Source organism: Hemiscyllium ocellatum, chromosome 19 (genome assembly GCF_020745735.1).
Source record: "Hemiscyllium ocellatum isolate sHemOce1 chromosome 19, sHemOce1.pat.X.cur, whole genome shotgun sequence".
Taxonomy (NCBI): domain Eukaryota; kingdom Metazoa; phylum Chordata; class Chondrichthyes; order Orectolobiformes; family Hemiscylliidae; genus Hemiscyllium; species Hemiscyllium ocellatum.
Genome location: NC_083419.1, coordinates 42,737,961 through 42,754,877, shown reverse-complemented (window position 1 = coordinate 42,754,877; position 16,917 = coordinate 42,737,961). Strand labels below are relative to the sequence as shown.

Sequence of the window (16,917 nt, the reverse complement as noted above, 5' to 3'; positions counted from 1 at the left end):
ATGTTGACCAGGCAATCAGGCAGAACATTGTGTTCCACAAAGCAGTTGCCCAGTCTGTGTTGTAGAGGAGACCATATCATAAGCAGTGAACACAGCATATTGGACTGAGAGAAGTGCAGGTAAATTGCATGGAAAGGATATCTAAGGTCTTGGATGGTGAGAAGGAAATAAACGGCATATGTTACACCTTCTGCAATTCATGGGCAGGTGCTGAGGGGAAAGCTTGGCAGCAGAGCAGACCAAGGTGCACCAGGGTTTGATTCCTATGTATGGCTGACAAAGAAGGGCAATAATTGTCTGGTGGCATCCCCCTGGAGGTGATGGAAGTGGAAGCTTGCAATCCTTTGGATATGAATGCTGGTAGATGGAAAATGACAACTGGGGGAGCACTATCGATATTGTGGGTGGGAAGAGACAGGGCGAGGATATAAGTGGAGAAATAGGTTAAACGGCTAGAATCCATTAAACACGTTGGTGTATAGTCCTCAGTTGAGGAAAAAAAATGGACATTTCTGAGGGCACCCTGTAGTAGATGGCATCAACAGAATAGATGCAACGTAGATGGAAAAACTAGGAGAATGAACTCTTTCCAGGAAGCAGGGGTGTGCAAATGCAATCTAGATACCTGTAGGAGTCAATGGGTTTGTAGTGGATATTGGTGACTAGACTATCCCCAAAAACAGAAACAGAAATGACAAAAAAAGGTAAGGCAAGAGTCAGAGACAGACCATATGAATGTGAGCAGGGTGGATAATTTATTTCCAATTTTAGACGAGGGGGAAGCAGCACTAAAGATGTCATTGCTGTACCAGAGAGAATGATGGGGAGTGACCCAAGTAGGTTTGAAACACAAGATTCCACGAACCCCACAAACCTGGCACATGCAGGTATCCACAGCCATACTTCTGAGCTGAGGAAAGAGAGAAGCTTTAAAGAAGTTGTCCAATGAGAAGAAGCTTGGCTGGGAAAGAGGGACTCCATTTCATGGGGCAATGGCCTCGGTTTTGGAATTGGGGGGGGGGGGGTGCGGAATCGGTGCCATTGGGACAGTCTCCACCTGAAACCGATCTGGAAGCAGTGTTTTAGCAAAAAGTATAAATCGGGTGATCAGTAGGACCTTAAACTTCTGAGTCGATGGAGGGGGGAGTGAAAGTGACAGAGAGTATGGAGTTAAATGGAAAGATAAGCAGCAAGATAGCAAGTGTGAAGGTGGGTTTAAACTCGAGGCAGACTGGAATGCAGCAAAAAGAAAGGGTAACTTAGGATCTTATAATTTCCAATATCTCCAATAATGATAAGAAACTTAGCGTTAAGGCACTTTAGCTGAATGCTCGTAGTATTCGTAACAAAGCAGATGGCTGACTAAGGAAGTCAGGAAACATACCAAAGAAAAAGAGAGAGCCTAGAAAGTGGCCAAGAGCACTGGGAAATCAGAAGATTGGGAAGGCTACAAAAACATAGGATAACAAAGACAGAAATAAGGAAGGAGAGGATCAAATATGAAGGTAGGCTAGCCAGTAATATTAGAAACTATAGTAAAAGTTTCTTTCAATACATAATAAACAAATGAGAAGCAAAAGTAGAAGTTGGGACGCTCCAAATTGGGGGATGCTGGAAGGAAATAGCTGAAGAACTTAATAAGTACTTTGTGTCAGTTCTCACAGTGAAAGACATGAGAAATATCCCAACAATTAAGGAGAGTCAGGGGCAAAGTTGAGTATGGTAGTCATTGCAAAAGAGGAAGTGCTAGAAAAGTTAAAAGGTCTAAAAATCAATAAATCTCCTGGCCCCGATGGGCTACATCCAGAGTTCTGAGAGAGGTGGCTGAGGAAATAATGGAGGCGTTGACTGTGATCTTTCACTGGAGTCAGGGAAAGTCCCAGATGATTGGAAAATCACTGTTGTAGCCCCCTTCTTCAAGACAGGATCAAGACAAAAGATGGAAAATTATAGGCCGATTAGTCTAACCTCGGTTGTTGGTAAAATTCTAGAATCCATCATTAGGGATGAGATTTCTAAATTCTTGGAAGTGCAGGGTCAGATTAGAACAATTAGTCAGGGAAACCCGTGGATGTCCTCTATCTAGATTTCCAAAAGGCCTTTGGTAAGGTGTCTCACGGGAGGCTGCTAAAATGAGGGTCCCTGGTGTTCGAGTTGAGCTTCTAGCATGGATTGAAGATTGGCTGTCTGACAGAAGGCAGAGTTGGGATAAAAAGTTCTGTTTCAGAATGACAACCAGTGACAAGTGATGTCTTGCAGGGTTCAGTGTTGGAGCTGCAGCTGTTCACTTTATATATAGTGATCTGGATGAAGGTACTGGGGGCATTCTGGCGAAGTTTGCCGATGGTACGAAGTAAGGTGGACAGACAGTACTGAGGAGGTGGAGAGGCTGTAGAAAGATTTAGACAGTTTAGGAGTGGTCCAGGAAATGACTGATGAAATTCAATGTGAGCAAATGCGAACTCTTGCACTTCGGAAAAAAAGAATACCAGCATGGACTATTTTCTAAACGGTGAGAAAATTCATAAAGCTGAATTGCAAAGGGATCTGGGAGTGCTACTCCAGGATTCTCTAAAGGTTAACTTGCAGGTTAAGTCAGTGATTAAGAAAGCAAATATAATGTTGTCATTTATCTTAAGAAGGTTGGAATATAAAAGCAGTGATGTGCCTCTGAGGCTTTATAAAGCTCTAGTTAGATCCCATTTGAAATATGTCCAATTTTGGGCTCCACACCGCAGGAAGGACTTATTGGCACTGGACCGTATCCAGCAGATATTGACACAGACGATCCCTGGAATGGTAGGCCTAACATACAATGAACAGTTGAGGATCCTGGGATTGTAATCATTAGAGTTTAGAAGGTTGAAGGTAGATCTAATAGAAATTTACAAGATAATGCATGGCTTAGAAATGGTGGACGCTGGGCGTTGTTTCCGTCAGACAGGGAGACTAGGACCTGTGGGCACAGCCTTAGAATTAGAGGGAGTCAATTTAGAACAGAAATGAGGAGACATTTCTTCAGCCAGAGTGGTGGGCCTGTGGAGTGCAGTGGAAGCTGGGATGTTAAATGTCTTCAAGGCAGATATTGATAATTTCTTGCGAGGTCAAGAATTTAAGGGCTATAGGAAGAGTGCAGGTAAGTGGAATTGAAATACCCTTGAAATTTATTGAGGCAGGGTTAAATGATTAATTGGAGGAGTGGACTCAATGGGTCAAATGGCTTCACTTTACTCCTATGTCTTATAGTCTTAGATGGAAAAGAATGGTGAAGGATGGGGATGGATATGTAGGGTGATTGCATGTCCATGGTGAAAGAGGAGGAAATTTGTGCCTTTAAACTGGAAATTCTGAAACTGACAAAAGTGTTGGAAGAATTAGACGTTAAGTAGAAAGGGACTGCACAATGACTAGAAAAAAAAATCAAGTCAAATTAGGAAGAGGTATGTTCCATGGGGCAGAAACAGGCATAAATGAGTGTACTTGTGAAGTCCTATTTGTAGATTTTGGGGAAGGTCATAGCGGGCCTTACTGGGTTGGTAGGTGGTGTCCGAGAGCTAGTACTCAGCTTCTGCTAAGTAGAGATCAGTGTGCCACACAACAGCACCACCCTTATTAGCAGACTTGGTTAGTTAGGGTCAGTGGGACAGTAACAGGACTTTTCCCCAAGGAAATTGACATAGAAATGAAAACAACAGAAGAATTCAACACCATTTCATGCCTGAAATTCATTGAGGCAAGGCCACTACCTGATAACTAGTTCTACATATGGTTGACCTCCCTATTAAGATGAATTCGGATTGATGGTTACTCATTCATTATGTTACACTGTCCATCAATCCAAATTCATCTCCTTAATAGAGAGGTCAACTGTATGACATCGGTGTTGGCAAGCTGTTGGAGGTAATCCTGTGGGATAGGATATAGATGTATTTGGAAAGGCAAGGACTGATTAGAGATAAACATGGCTTTGTGCGTGGGAAATCATGTCTCACAAACTTGATTGAGCTTTTTGAAAGTAACAAAGAGGATTGATGAGGGCAGAGCGGTAGATGTGATCTATGTGGACTTCAGTAAGGCGTTCGACAAGGTTCCCCATGGAGACTGGTTAGCAAGATTAGATCTCGTGGAATACAGAGAGAACTAGGCCAGTTGAATGGAGAACTGGCTCAAATGTAGAAGACAAAGGGCGGTGGTGGATGGTTGTTTTTCCAGACTGGAGGTCTGTGACCAGTGGAGTGCCACAAGGATCGGGTGATGGGTCCACTCCTTTGTCATTTATATAAAGTGATTTGGATGTGAATGTAAGAGTAAGTTTGCAGATGACACCAAAACCGGAGATGTAGTGGACAGCAAAGATTACCTCAGATTAAACAGGATCTGGACCAGATGGGCCAATGGACTGGGGAGTGGAAGATGGAGTTTTATTCAGATAAATGGGAGGTGCTGCATTTTGGAAAAGCAAAACTTAGCAGGACTTATGCACTTAATGGTAAGATCCCAGGGAGTGTTGCTGAACAGAGACCCTGCAGCATCAGAGGTTGAGGGGTGACCTTAGTGAGGTTCAAAAAAATTGAGGGGCATGGACAGGATAAATAGACAAAGTCTTTTCTCTGGGGGGGGGGGGGGGCAGAACTAGAGGGCATAGGTTTGAGTGAGAGGAAAGATATAAAAGAGAACTAAAGGGCAACTTTTTTTGCGCAGAGGGTGGTACGAGTATGGAATGAGCTGGCAGAGAAAGTGGTGGAGGCTGGTACAATTGCAACATGTAACAGGCATTTGGATGGGTATATGACTAGGAAGAGTTTGGAAGGATATGGACCAGGTGGGACTAGATTGGATTTGGATATCTGGTCGGTGAGGACGGGTTGGACCGAAGGGTCTGTTTCCATGCTGTATGTCTATGACTCTGTGTAGAGCTAGTTGTTATCTGGCTTTGGCCCTGCCTCAATAAATTTCAAGCATGAAATGGTGCTGAACTCTACCAATGTCATAAACAACAGAAAAGACTAATGGTTGTCAGAATTAGAAAGTCTGGGTAAGTCATTGAAAGGTTGAGAAAGACTAGAAATTAGACTTAAAAGGAATAGACTCCTTGACTTGTTTCTCAAAAGGGATGGCAATGAAGCAACTGATTGACTGTTCCACCTTGTGTAAGGTTATTTGGAGATCAAGTCTTGAATGTACCAAGGAATTTTTTTTTAAAATAAAAGAAACTTTCAGGGAATTGTCATTAACAGACCAATCTGGATTAAAAAAAAATTGGTCCAACTGTCCTGAACATTTGAATGTAGGGTTAACTTTTGAGCTTTAAAAGTTGTTTGCTTCCTCTCCAATAAAATCCTTCCTTCCATTTTATGATTGTTCAATAAACTAAATAGAATTGTTTTAATATATTAGTCAGTATTGAGTCACTCATTCCTGCTCAGATTTCTTCGCTGGAGATAAGTTTGTGCAAGGGACTCTCTCCCTACAATACATTTTGTTTGGTATGTGGGAACAATCACCACCTTTGAAGGAAACTCATCCAAGTCTGCAAATCACAGTTCAGTTATCCCATTTCTACAAACATTTACCTATGTGTGCGCACACAAAATATTCTGCAGCAAATATACGTAAATTCCTGAATTTTTTATTATTTTTACTCCTATGCTGCCCTCAAACAAAACAAGAAATATTTACATACATACAGTCACCTTTTGGTTGGTAAAATGAACTGGGAAACAAGTAGTACTGGACGCAAATCTTGCAAAATATTTTTCCACCGGAAGGCCAAGCACTTAAGACACGTTACTGTATTGCATAGAATTGGAACCGCAGCCCCTTTCTCGCAGATTTGAAAAAAAAGCCCATTAAAGAGAGTACCTCGATACAAAGCAGATAAACCTTTTGAGCATTTTAGCAGCAAGATCTGCAGTAGTTAACAATGCCAACGTGGGAATGTCAAGAAATCCTAGAAGTTACATTCATAGTTTGCGTAATTTGAAAAGATTATTCAAGTTTTATTTTAAACTGTAAAGGCCAAGGAATTAAAATTAGTAAAATATCATTGCTACCGAAAAAAACTCACCAAGAACATTTTTAACTCTTACTGGAGATAATTTTAACTAGTACAAACCAGACACTTTTACTCACCATATAAATTTGATCTTTAAATTTTATGATATTTAGCTACATTAAAGTTTTATTTAATAATACACAGTCCTTGATTTCTGTTGATTGAATTTTTTAGACGAGCAATCTAGGTGGTTTTGTGAACATGAGTTTTAAATCAGATTGGATGTGTTTAAACTAGCCAGTTATAAATAAGGAAAGAATGAGATCCAGGGAAGGTTCAAAATAAATCAAAGGCAACAGTACGCAAGCCCAAGGGCTGTTAATAATTAATTAATTAATAATACATCTTACACTTTTTAAACTGCTATAGTGTCAAATCTTGGGAAAGAAATCAAAAGAATTGTACAGATCAGTTTGATAAGCAAGAGTCTAATGAAGTGAAAGAATGTGCATCAGGTGGAAATTTGATCACAAAGCACAACATTAAGAAAATCACTCAGGTGACATCAGTTCCCCATTGCAAGGTGCTATCAATGTGGTTCAACAGCATCAAGGGGTAGAAAAATCAACGTTTCAGGTTGAAACCCTTGTCAGTATGAAGGGGCTGTCTGACCAGCTGTGCTCTTCCAGCTTCACATTATCCACTGTGACTTTCAGCATTTAGTTCTTACTATATCCCATCCATGTAGTATACTGGGAAAATATTTAAAAGACCCCATGTGTGAACAGTGATAGAAATTAGGTGACCATCACTGGATTAGACAAAACAAAGAACAGATTAATCAGATTAACGTGCCAAAGAGCAGAAATGAATGGAGGGGGAAAAAGAAACAAAAGATCAAAAGTCAATCAAAAATCATTAAAGCCACACTCTGCTTAACTCAGAATAGATTAGCCAAATCCACAAGCCCTTGTTAGTTTAAGCCATTTAATTCATAATGAAGGATGCAGTGATGATAAAGCCCACAATAAAATGAATAGAATTTCTTGAAGTACATACTACTAAAGCAACTCTTTTTTGGGTATTTTGAAATATATGGTAGATCTCTTTTTTTAATCACAATATGGTGAATGTTTAGTGGAACAAGGACTTGCTGAACATAATATAAAACAGAAAGAAGCACTGGAAGAGATGTAGTAATGATTTCCAGGAATAATGCAAGTGAGAAATTTTAAACCACAGTAACAAGGTAAATGGTGCTTTTCCTCTCTACAAATGGTAGCCAATTATAGAACAGTGAAGTTTCAGAGTACCAAAGGGTAGAGAGATGATGTTAGTGGTTGTGGGTTATCCAAGACAATGTGTTAGTAGTAATTAATGCATCCAATAAAGGAAATTAAGTGAAGCTTCTTTCCCCAAAGTGTGAAACAGCACACAGAATTGCTGAAATTAGGAGAAATCTGGGAAGTAACATGAAGGACGGGTAAATAGGAAGTCAAGAGTCTTTGATGAAGCACAAACAGTGGCACTGACCAGGTGACTAAACCGTGTTAGATAAAATTGCCAGCATAGAAACACAAGGGCCTTTTCTCTTCATATTTGACATTTTGATGAAGAACAAGGAATAACCATCAGTATGCAAAAACAAATTGGAGCCATTCCGTGGAATACAGTAATTCTATAATAAAGCTGCATTACCTGATGATACTTATACACAAGTTACAAACAGCAAAACAAATTTCTTCACTCAAAATAAGAACTGTATCTCAGTAGCACAGTAGTAACAACACCAACTACACATCTTGAGCCAAGTTCCAAGGACATGTCACACTGATCTACCAATTCCCAGGCACAGCCTATAAGCTGAATAAATTTATGACCATATGTCCACATACTTGGCAGTGGCAGGAAATGATACCACCACTGGTAGGATGCAAGAGGAATGCATTCTGGATGTATAGAATTAACAAAATAAAACTTTTTCAAGTAAAAATAATTCACAGAGCTACCAACTGCTTATTCCAATTTCTATTTCCTACATGCTGTCAAGAGAGTGGGCTCATCTCATTTGTCATTCAACAATACCATGGCAGTGCCACAGGCTGATCATAAAAACCAAGTGTGACTCAGACACTCAGCAATTATAGTATGTGTTATCATTTCTTTTTAATGAGTTTGTGACACTCAGATGATTAAGTAGGTAGAACTCTTTTACTGTGCATTAAATGATACACACAGGATACTGTACAATAACAAAGCTTTAAAAAACATCCAAGTAATGCAGCTTCAATCTCTACATCTTCCTCATGCAGTAGCATCCAATTCCTGGGATTTGTGAATGGTTTCTGTTTCCATAGGTTCTCCTTTGCCTCCTTCATCTAAGTTCTCTTTATTCGCTTCTTCCTCTGTTCTCACCACAGCAGCTTCCTTTTCAGATTGCGTTTTGAGAACCACCTCCTGCTAAAATATAGTTGTAGTTATAAAATACTTTGAAAAAATTATAATTAGTTTAATTTTAGCTCCAGGTACTGCCAGTGCGCTCAACCTGCAATGCAGTGCCTGATGCATGTGGGGATTCTCCCACCAAAATGGTGGATGCACATCATCTTGATCTCTGCCAGCTTAATACTGCAACTTCAACTGCACAAATAGAATGTCAACTGTCAAGGTATAAAGATGGCTTTTCTTCTAATTTATTGAATATTCTGTTTGAAAATGATTTCTTCCCACATTAACAGCACAACTGCATCGTGTTAGCTTTGAAATTTACTGAGCAATTAAAAGCTTACTGCTTTGCAGAAACAAAATGGTACATGTGAAATAGCATATTTGTAGTATATGCAAAGTTTTATAAAATTAGAAAGGTGATGTATAGTGATGGTCTATGCAGCTCAGCTCGCTGAGTTGGTGGATAATTAGATTCGTAAGTTCAAGTTAATACTTTCAAGATGTATTTTTACTGATCCTTTATATTTACTTTTTATTTTAATTTTACATGAAGCCAAGCAGAATGACACTGACCATTGGTCTGTATATGCACACATACAGAAAGTGCTCCATTTGGTGCTTTACCAACAGATAAATCTAAAAACTTTAAGATGATAAACATTGATAGGAAGTAAAAATATTACTTGGTGTTTGCAAGAAAAGGTTGCTTTATAGTTGCATTTTACAGCTCCACTTCTGCTATTTTCCCCTACTTTATATATTCTTTGCAACGGACTCATACTGGGTTGAAAATCCATTGACACTTCTTGATATCCAAATTATTAATTTCATATGAATGAATTCAGTGTTAAGTACCTGGTGTGCATATTGTAGTAAAGCCCAGTTTTGACCTCTTTGTACACCAAACATTCATTCACAAGTGGGAGGGATTGGGGGGGGGGGGGGTGTTGGTGGTGAGGTGAGGGAGGAGGAATCACTGAACTGCTTTCAGAAGTGGGAACTCAGGCTCAATTTGCTTCACTGAATATGGAAACCAATTGACGCAACGAAGCCAAGACATTTAATAATGTATTATCTACTAAGAATTAAACATGGGACTTCTTGGTTGAGATGATTAATTACAAATAGAGCAAGGTGTGGGGCAAGACCGCAGGTTTCAAATGAGTAGAGATAGACTGATCAACTATTCAGGGTTCAGAGAAAAAAAAAATCAAAAAAAATATGCCGGTTTGACTAATGAAGAAATGGTAGGGTAATCCAACTCCATGGATGCTAATCAACATCCCATGCATTAACAGAATCCCAGGATACCTCCTGTGTCGAAATGTGTTCTGCTGCATCAGCTTGAGCTCCAGGTTCCAGAGCTTGAGCAGCAGCTGGCATCACATGGAGTAATCAGGAGGTTAACAGCGACATGGCACGACATTTTATGACCAACAGGCAGGTAATGCAATAGTCCTTTAAAGACATCCCATTTTCCAAGAAATATTTAACTTCAAACACAGCCAAAAGTGATGGTTCACATCCAAGTAACTTGCTGAAACTTTATAAAGTGGTAACTGAGAGGGTAATGAAGGGAAGGCTGGTGACATTATGTACATGAACTTCCAAACAACATTTGATGCAGTGTTGCTCAACAGACTTGGGGAAAAAGATTCTAGCTCTTAGAATAAGGAGGACATTAGTAACATGCTTGCAATACTGCTGAGGGATGGGAAATACAAATGTTAAATGTGTATTATTCGGACTCCAGGAAGATTGGTATTGGAGCTCTCAGAGGACAGTATTGAGACCATGTTGGGCAGAGTACAATTTCAAAAAGTTTTCAGACAACACAACTTGACAGAACTGTAAACTGGGGAAACAGCACAGAATGTCATAAGGATACGTGCACATTGTTGGAATGAGTAGATAGGCAGTAGATAAAGTGCAATGTGGAGAAAAGTGTAATGCAAAATGCATGGATGGAGAACATAAACTAAAGGCAATTATTCTAGGCAAATGTGCAGGAGCAGACAGATGTGTACCTGTCTTAACAGGTACAGAGCACTGTTAAATACATGGATAGGAAAGATTTAGAAGGTTATGAACGAAATGCAGGGAAATGGGGTTAATGTGGACAGACATTTTGGGTAGCATGGACCAGTTTGGGCCAATGGGCCTGTCTCCGTCCTGTAGGACTCTCTAACTAATAAAGCAACAGTATTCTATGTAACTAAATAGGGCAGAAAGTACGAGGAGGAGGAAGTTACACTGAACTTAAATATAGAATACCGGTTGGACCTCAGCTGAGTAGTGTACAGTTCTGGATGCCATAGTAGTGGAAGGTTTTGATTGCACTGAATAGCATGCAAAAGTAGTTTGAGAGAATAATTATACAGCTGAGGTACTTCCAATTTTCAGCGAGAGGAGGGAGACACAGACGCACGTGAGCCTTTAGATTCTTGTAATATTGCAATTGGGTGTGTGCTGAACCTGTAAAAGGCTGGAAAACTTGCATCTTCCTGGGTCTCAGTTCTTGGCAGGACCTTTGTGCCTGCGTCAACGAGAAGAATTTAAACTACGTGGCAAGAGTGTGCCAGCCAAACGACAACATCAGAACACAACTGTGTGTATGGCAATAACTTTTCAAAAAAAAATGTTTACATTTTATTAAACAGATGGACCTCAAAATAATACAACTGGACAAAAAGCTGCTCATCTTCTGAGAGCAAATGAGTTTAGGACATCTGGTCCACAAACGAGGCAAAGTATAACAATGAAAGTCTATAAACACTGACTAAAGGAGATGAATAAATATTTTGCATTAGTCTTCACAGAAGAACACACTAATAGCATTCCAAATTCATTAAATATTCAAGGGGTAAAAGGAGGAGAGAAATAAATACAACTAGCACTGGAGAAAAATGGTAGTGTAACGTAATGGTCAGGACAGGGGAGTTCCCTGGACCTAATGGGTAGCCTCCTCAATTGTTAAAGGAGGAAATTACTAGAGACAATGGATGCACTGGTAGTAATCTTCCATTAATCGTTAGATTGTGGAAAAGTGCTAACGGATTGGAAAACTGCCAATGTCACACCTTTATTTTGAAAAGGAGACAAAAAACCCCCAACTCTATAGGTAAGGTAGCTTAATGTCTTGCTGAAGTCGTGGATTCATTTACTAAACCTGTGTTTTTCTGCAAATGTTGCATTGCCTCGCTAGGTGACATCATCAGTACATCTTGTTGGTACTTCTGGTTCTGTATCGGAGTGGTTTGTATACGCGGTCAAGTACAACGTGTCTACTGATTGAACTCCGGTTGAAGTGCCAGGCTCAGACACAGAACCGGAAGTACTGACAAACAGAGACATATACATACCAGTGTTAGGTGCATTAGTCAGGGGTAAATATAAGGTAGGGTATCTAGTCTTAACACTCAATGTGGAGTAGTTGATACATTCTTGTGCAAATCTTTGTGTGGAAACACAGAAGCGTATGGAACATAATTAAAATCTTAAAATGACCAACTTAAAAACAAAATAGAAGTAAACATCCCAACCCATGAGTCTGCTCCATGGTTCACGTGTATTCGTAATTCCCAACCTGTACAAAACAATAGTTATATTTTCTCACTTTTATGTTTAGAAAAATATACAAAAAACAAAACAGGGTGCAAATTAAAAGCTGCTTAAAAGATAGCCAAAAATCAAAATAATTAGGTACTTAAACTGATAATGCCAAATTATTAACTGGAAAATTAGCCTGAATAAAAAATTATCACGAATGGAATATTTTTTAAGTTGGGAAAAAGTGGTAATTAAAAAGAGCAGCCCAGCAATAAATCTGCGAATCCAAAACTTCAATCAAAATATGTATATTAATTACTTGGAGTGAGAAAGTCAGTTTTTAGAGTTTATAAAGTATTTTCCAAAGTAGGAAGAAGAACAAAGAAGAAACAACTAGAATCCAAAAAGGTTTCTAACTCAACCAGCAGGTGGCAGATTCAGAACAATGTGGACAAGCACGAAATAATTATTTATTCCAACACAGGTTAAGAAATAGAAATACATTTAAGAAACAGGAATATATTTGCTGACTGAGAAATAAAACAAATAAATCAAGGTAGCAAGAAGTTCTTTACCTGTATCAGAAAAGGCATAGCAGATATAGATTGGAAATCCAAAGAGTTAGAGCATCAAAAAGAAATGTGTTGTTGTGTAAGATAGTAGTCAGATCCTGTTGTTATTAAAGATTGCAAATGCAACACTAATTTGGGCTAATTGTTCACTATAGCGAAAACAAACAGGTTAAAAATTTAGAAGTTTTAGAGTTAGATAGATCTTTGTTCCAGCCAAATTGTGATATATTTATGTGATATTATTGATAGCCACTGAAACATGCAGCATTAATTAGTTGGAGCACAGAAGGGATTAAGAACAGACTGATTCTTGACTTATTTACACTTTCCTGTTCTTAAAAAGTTTCCGGTGCTTACCATATTATTATAAGACTTTTAAGGATCAGTATTTGTTAACACTTACCTTACTATCGGTGTTTGCAAATTTTGGGAACATTTTAGCATAGATCTTTTTCTCCAAATCTAATTGTTCTCTTATTTTTTTCTGACAGATTCCAATCTGGACTTTGGCTGCTTTATTTGGATAAAGTTGCACAAGCTTTTGGAAGTTTTCTTTTGCCAGTTCATAATCGTTCATAGCAAGTCTTGCCTCACCCATTCTGAAAAGGGCCTTTTCATTGTTTGGATCCAACCCTAATGCCTGAACCAAAAAGCAGAAGCTTCAGTTATAGAGTAATAAAGACGTACAGCACCAACAGACCCTTCGGTCCAACTCGTCCATGCCGACCAGATAGCCCAACCCAAATCTAGTCCCACCTGCCAGCTCCTGGCCCATACCCCTCCAAACTCTTCCTATTCATATATCCATCCAGATGTCTTTTAAATGTTGTAATTCTACTAGCCCCCACCACTTCCTCTGGCAACTCAGTCCATACACACACACCATCCTCTATGTGAAAAGTTGCCCTTTTGGTCTTTTTTATATCTTTCCTCTCTCACCCTAAACCTATACCCTCTAGTTCTGGACTCCCTGACCAGAGGGAAAAGACTTTGTCTACTTATCCTATCCATGCCCTCAAAGTTTTATAAACCTCTCTCAGGTCACCCCTCAGCCTCCAACACTCCAGGGAAAATAGCCCCACCCTATTCAATCTCTCCCTATAGTTATCTCGTCTGTTTTTTGGCCTCCTGATTTCTCTCAAGTATACTCTTACTGCCTTTATACTCTAAGGGTTCACTTGATCTATCCTGTCTATACCTGACATATGCCTCCTACTTTTTCTTAACCAAAACCTCAATTTCTTTAGTCATCCAGCATTCCCTGTACCTAACAGCCTTTCCTTTCACCCTAACAGGAATATATTTTCTGTGGATTCTCATTAATGTCATTTTTGAAGGCTTTCCATTTTCCAGCTGTCCCTTTACCTGCCAACACCTGCCCCAATCAGCTTTTGAAAGTTGTTGCTTAATACCGTCAAAATTGGCTTTTCTCCAATTTAGAACTTCAACTTTTAGATCTGGTCTATCCTTTTCCATCACTATTTTAAAACTAATAGAATTATGGTCGTTGGCCCCAAAGTGCTCCCCCCATTGACACCTCAGTCACCTGCCCTGTCTTATTTCCCAAGAGTAGGTCATGTTTTGCATATTCTCTAGTAGGTACATCCACATACTGCATCAGAAAATTGTCTTATACACAAAGAAATTCCTCTCCATCTAAACCCTTAACACTATGGCAGTCTAATGTTTGTAACGTTAAAATCCCCTACTATAACCACCCTGTTATTCTTACAGATAACAGATCTCCTTCCAAATTTGTTTCTGGGTTTCCCTGACTATTAGGGGGTCTATAATACAATCCCAATCAGGTGATCATCCCTTTCTTATTTCTCAGTTCCACCCAAATAACTTCCCTGGATGTATTTCTGGGTATATCCTCCTTCAGTACAGCTGTAATGCTATCCCTTATCAAACATGTCACTCCCCCTCCTCTCTTGCCTCCCTTTCTATTCTTCCTGTATCATTTGTATCCTGGAACATTAAGCTGCCAGTCCTGTCCAGCCCTGAGCCATGTTTCTGTAATTGCCATAATATTCCAGTCCTATATTCCTAATCATGCCCTGAATTCAACTGCCTTCGCTGTTAGGCGTCTTGCATTGAAATAAGTGCAGTTTATCAGTCCTACCTCTATTTGTTGTCCGAACAAGCAATCCCAAAGTCAGACATAGGACAGCAGTAGACAATTTAGCCTTTTGAGCTTATTCTGTCATTTATTGAAATAATTCAGATCTGTGACCTAACTCCATATATCCACCTCTTCCCCAAAACACTTTGGTTAATTTTAAATCAGAGACTGATGATTTCCTATCAAGTATTAACCCTGCATTAACAATCATCTGCAGAAGTGTTTCTGAACTTCTCTTCTTAAAAAGGGATGATTTGAAACTCTGGGACACGGCCTGAGGTTAGTGAATCACCAGCCACCAGAAAGTTTCTTTGTATTTATCCTATCAATTTCCCACAATGTTTTAAAATCATTCAACTCATCCCTTTAACTTTCTAAATTCCATGTAATACAAACTAGTTCGTGCAATCTCTTCTTCAGAACTCTTAAGTCCAGTTATTGTTTGGATAAATCTACACTGTACCTGCACATCCTCCTCAGATAATATTGTCCGGAACTACAGAGGCTCAAGGTGTAGTCTAACCAGAGCTTTGTACAGTTACAAGAGGATATATAAATCTAGTTTGTCCTCTAGGCATGAATTGCAGCATTTATTTTTCCATTCTGATTAATTTTTCCACTTGTTCATTCCTCTTTAATGATCTATGTACTGGAATTCTCAAGATAAGGTCGAAAATGGTCAATACTCAGCTTTCCATATTTAGAGAGTACTCTAACTTTCATTTTTGGGCTAAAGACAATGATAGCACACTTGCCTACACCAATTCATTTGCTACAGTTCTGCTCTCCCATATAAATCAAGCATTCTCTTTTTATATACTTGCACCTACAATATACGTAATGCCTCACATCAATATCTTATTGCAAATTTGAATATGTTTGTTTAATCCCATCAACTCAAATTGTTAGAAAATACAGTAAACAGTTGAGACTCAAGAGATTGATTTAGAATGTTCTTAGTCACATGTGTCAGGTGATACAAGCTCTCATGACTCTAATTGCAATTTATATTTCCTAAAGTTAACAGACATTGTTAAGTTATGGACAGCTTTGTTGGAATCCCTGGATTATCCAAACACTATATAGTAAGCCTTACAAAGCCCCCTCTTCACTTCAAATAAGACAATAACAGATAGGATCTCCATGGTTACCCTCCAGTGCCAAGGTGTCAACATATAAAAGGAACAGAAGTAGACCATTCAGCCGAGCCTGCCATTTTCTCATACTCCTTCCATATACCTGAACACCTATTGATTTCTGTCTTGATCCTTTACAAAGATCAGTTTCCAGGGCGTCTGGGATACAGAACTCCAAAGATTCCACACTTTTGAAGTGATAAAATTCCTCACCTTAAATAGCCTCCCCCTTATCCTGAGATGAAGTTCCTAATTCTCATGTCATTAGGCAGGGGAAACACCCCATCTACATCTGTATTTAAGAATTTTAAAAATTTCAAGATCACCCCATATTCTTCGAAACTCTTAAAAATAAAACATAGTTTCCTGACTCTACTCAAAAAAATTCTGCGATTCCAGGGATTGACCATAAACAAAACATCAAATTGAAATCACATTCCACTTATCGTTATATAGAACAAGCTCGATGATCTAAACGAGACAGGAGGGGAGAATTTTGTTTGGGGCTCCTGTTGCAGCGACAACAGGAACAGGGTTCACATGGAGACCCTGCTCCTGCTGCCAGCCCAGGCTGCTAGCTGTCGCTGCACCTTTGCTTACATTTAATAACATTTTTATGAGGTCTTGTTTGGATAATCCAAAATTCGGATAACCAAGGTTGTTCTGTAGTTGGTTTTCATATATTAGGTGATGTAAAGACGTGTCCTCACCTTTTCACAATTCTCTACAGCTTGCAAATTCTCATCCATTTTTATGTAGCACATAGCAAGGTTAAGATGAGCTGCTAGTCTCAGAGCATTGGATTGTTTTAGATTTTCTTCAGACAATCCATTCTCATGTTCCAGCCAAGATACAATTTTCTTGTAATGGATGATTGCCTGCTTGTACTTTCCCACCTGACAAAAAAAAGTTATACAAATTATGCAGTTACAAGGAAAGAACGAACAAGGAACCATTGCTAGTTCTTAAACTTCTACATTCTGTAATCACTCATAACTCAGTAATAGATAACAGCTATTAATTTGCTTGTAATGTTCCAACACGTTATGTTGCATACAGAAATGGAAACAGACATTTATGCCAAACATTAAT

At 39.0% G+C, this 16,917-nt stretch overlaps 1 protein-coding gene across 2 annotated transcripts in view; it reads right to left on the bottom strand.

Annotated features, from left to right (window-relative positions):
* Nucleotides 1–5,613: 5,613 nt before the first annotated feature.
* LOC132824952 (peptidyl-prolyl cis-trans isomerase FKBP4-like) overlaps nucleotides 5,614–16,917 on the bottom strand; it is a 48,501-nt gene continuing 37,197 nt past the window's right edge. The window contains exons 9-11 of one of the 2 annotated variants that reach the window (XM_060839856.1): nucleotides 16,536–16,721; nucleotides 12,968–13,204; nucleotides 5,614–8,455 (exon numbers count right to left, since the gene is read on the bottom strand). In XM_060839856.1, coding sequence (XP_060695839.1) covers nucleotides 8,300–8,455; nucleotides 12,968–13,204; nucleotides 16,536–16,721 — 579 coding nt within the window. In that variant the 3' untranslated portion in view covers nucleotides 5,614–8,299. The remainder of the gene's footprint in view (nucleotides 8,456–12,967; nucleotides 13,205–16,535; nucleotides 16,722–16,917) is intronic. The other variant, XM_060839857.1, reaches the window with a different exon arrangement.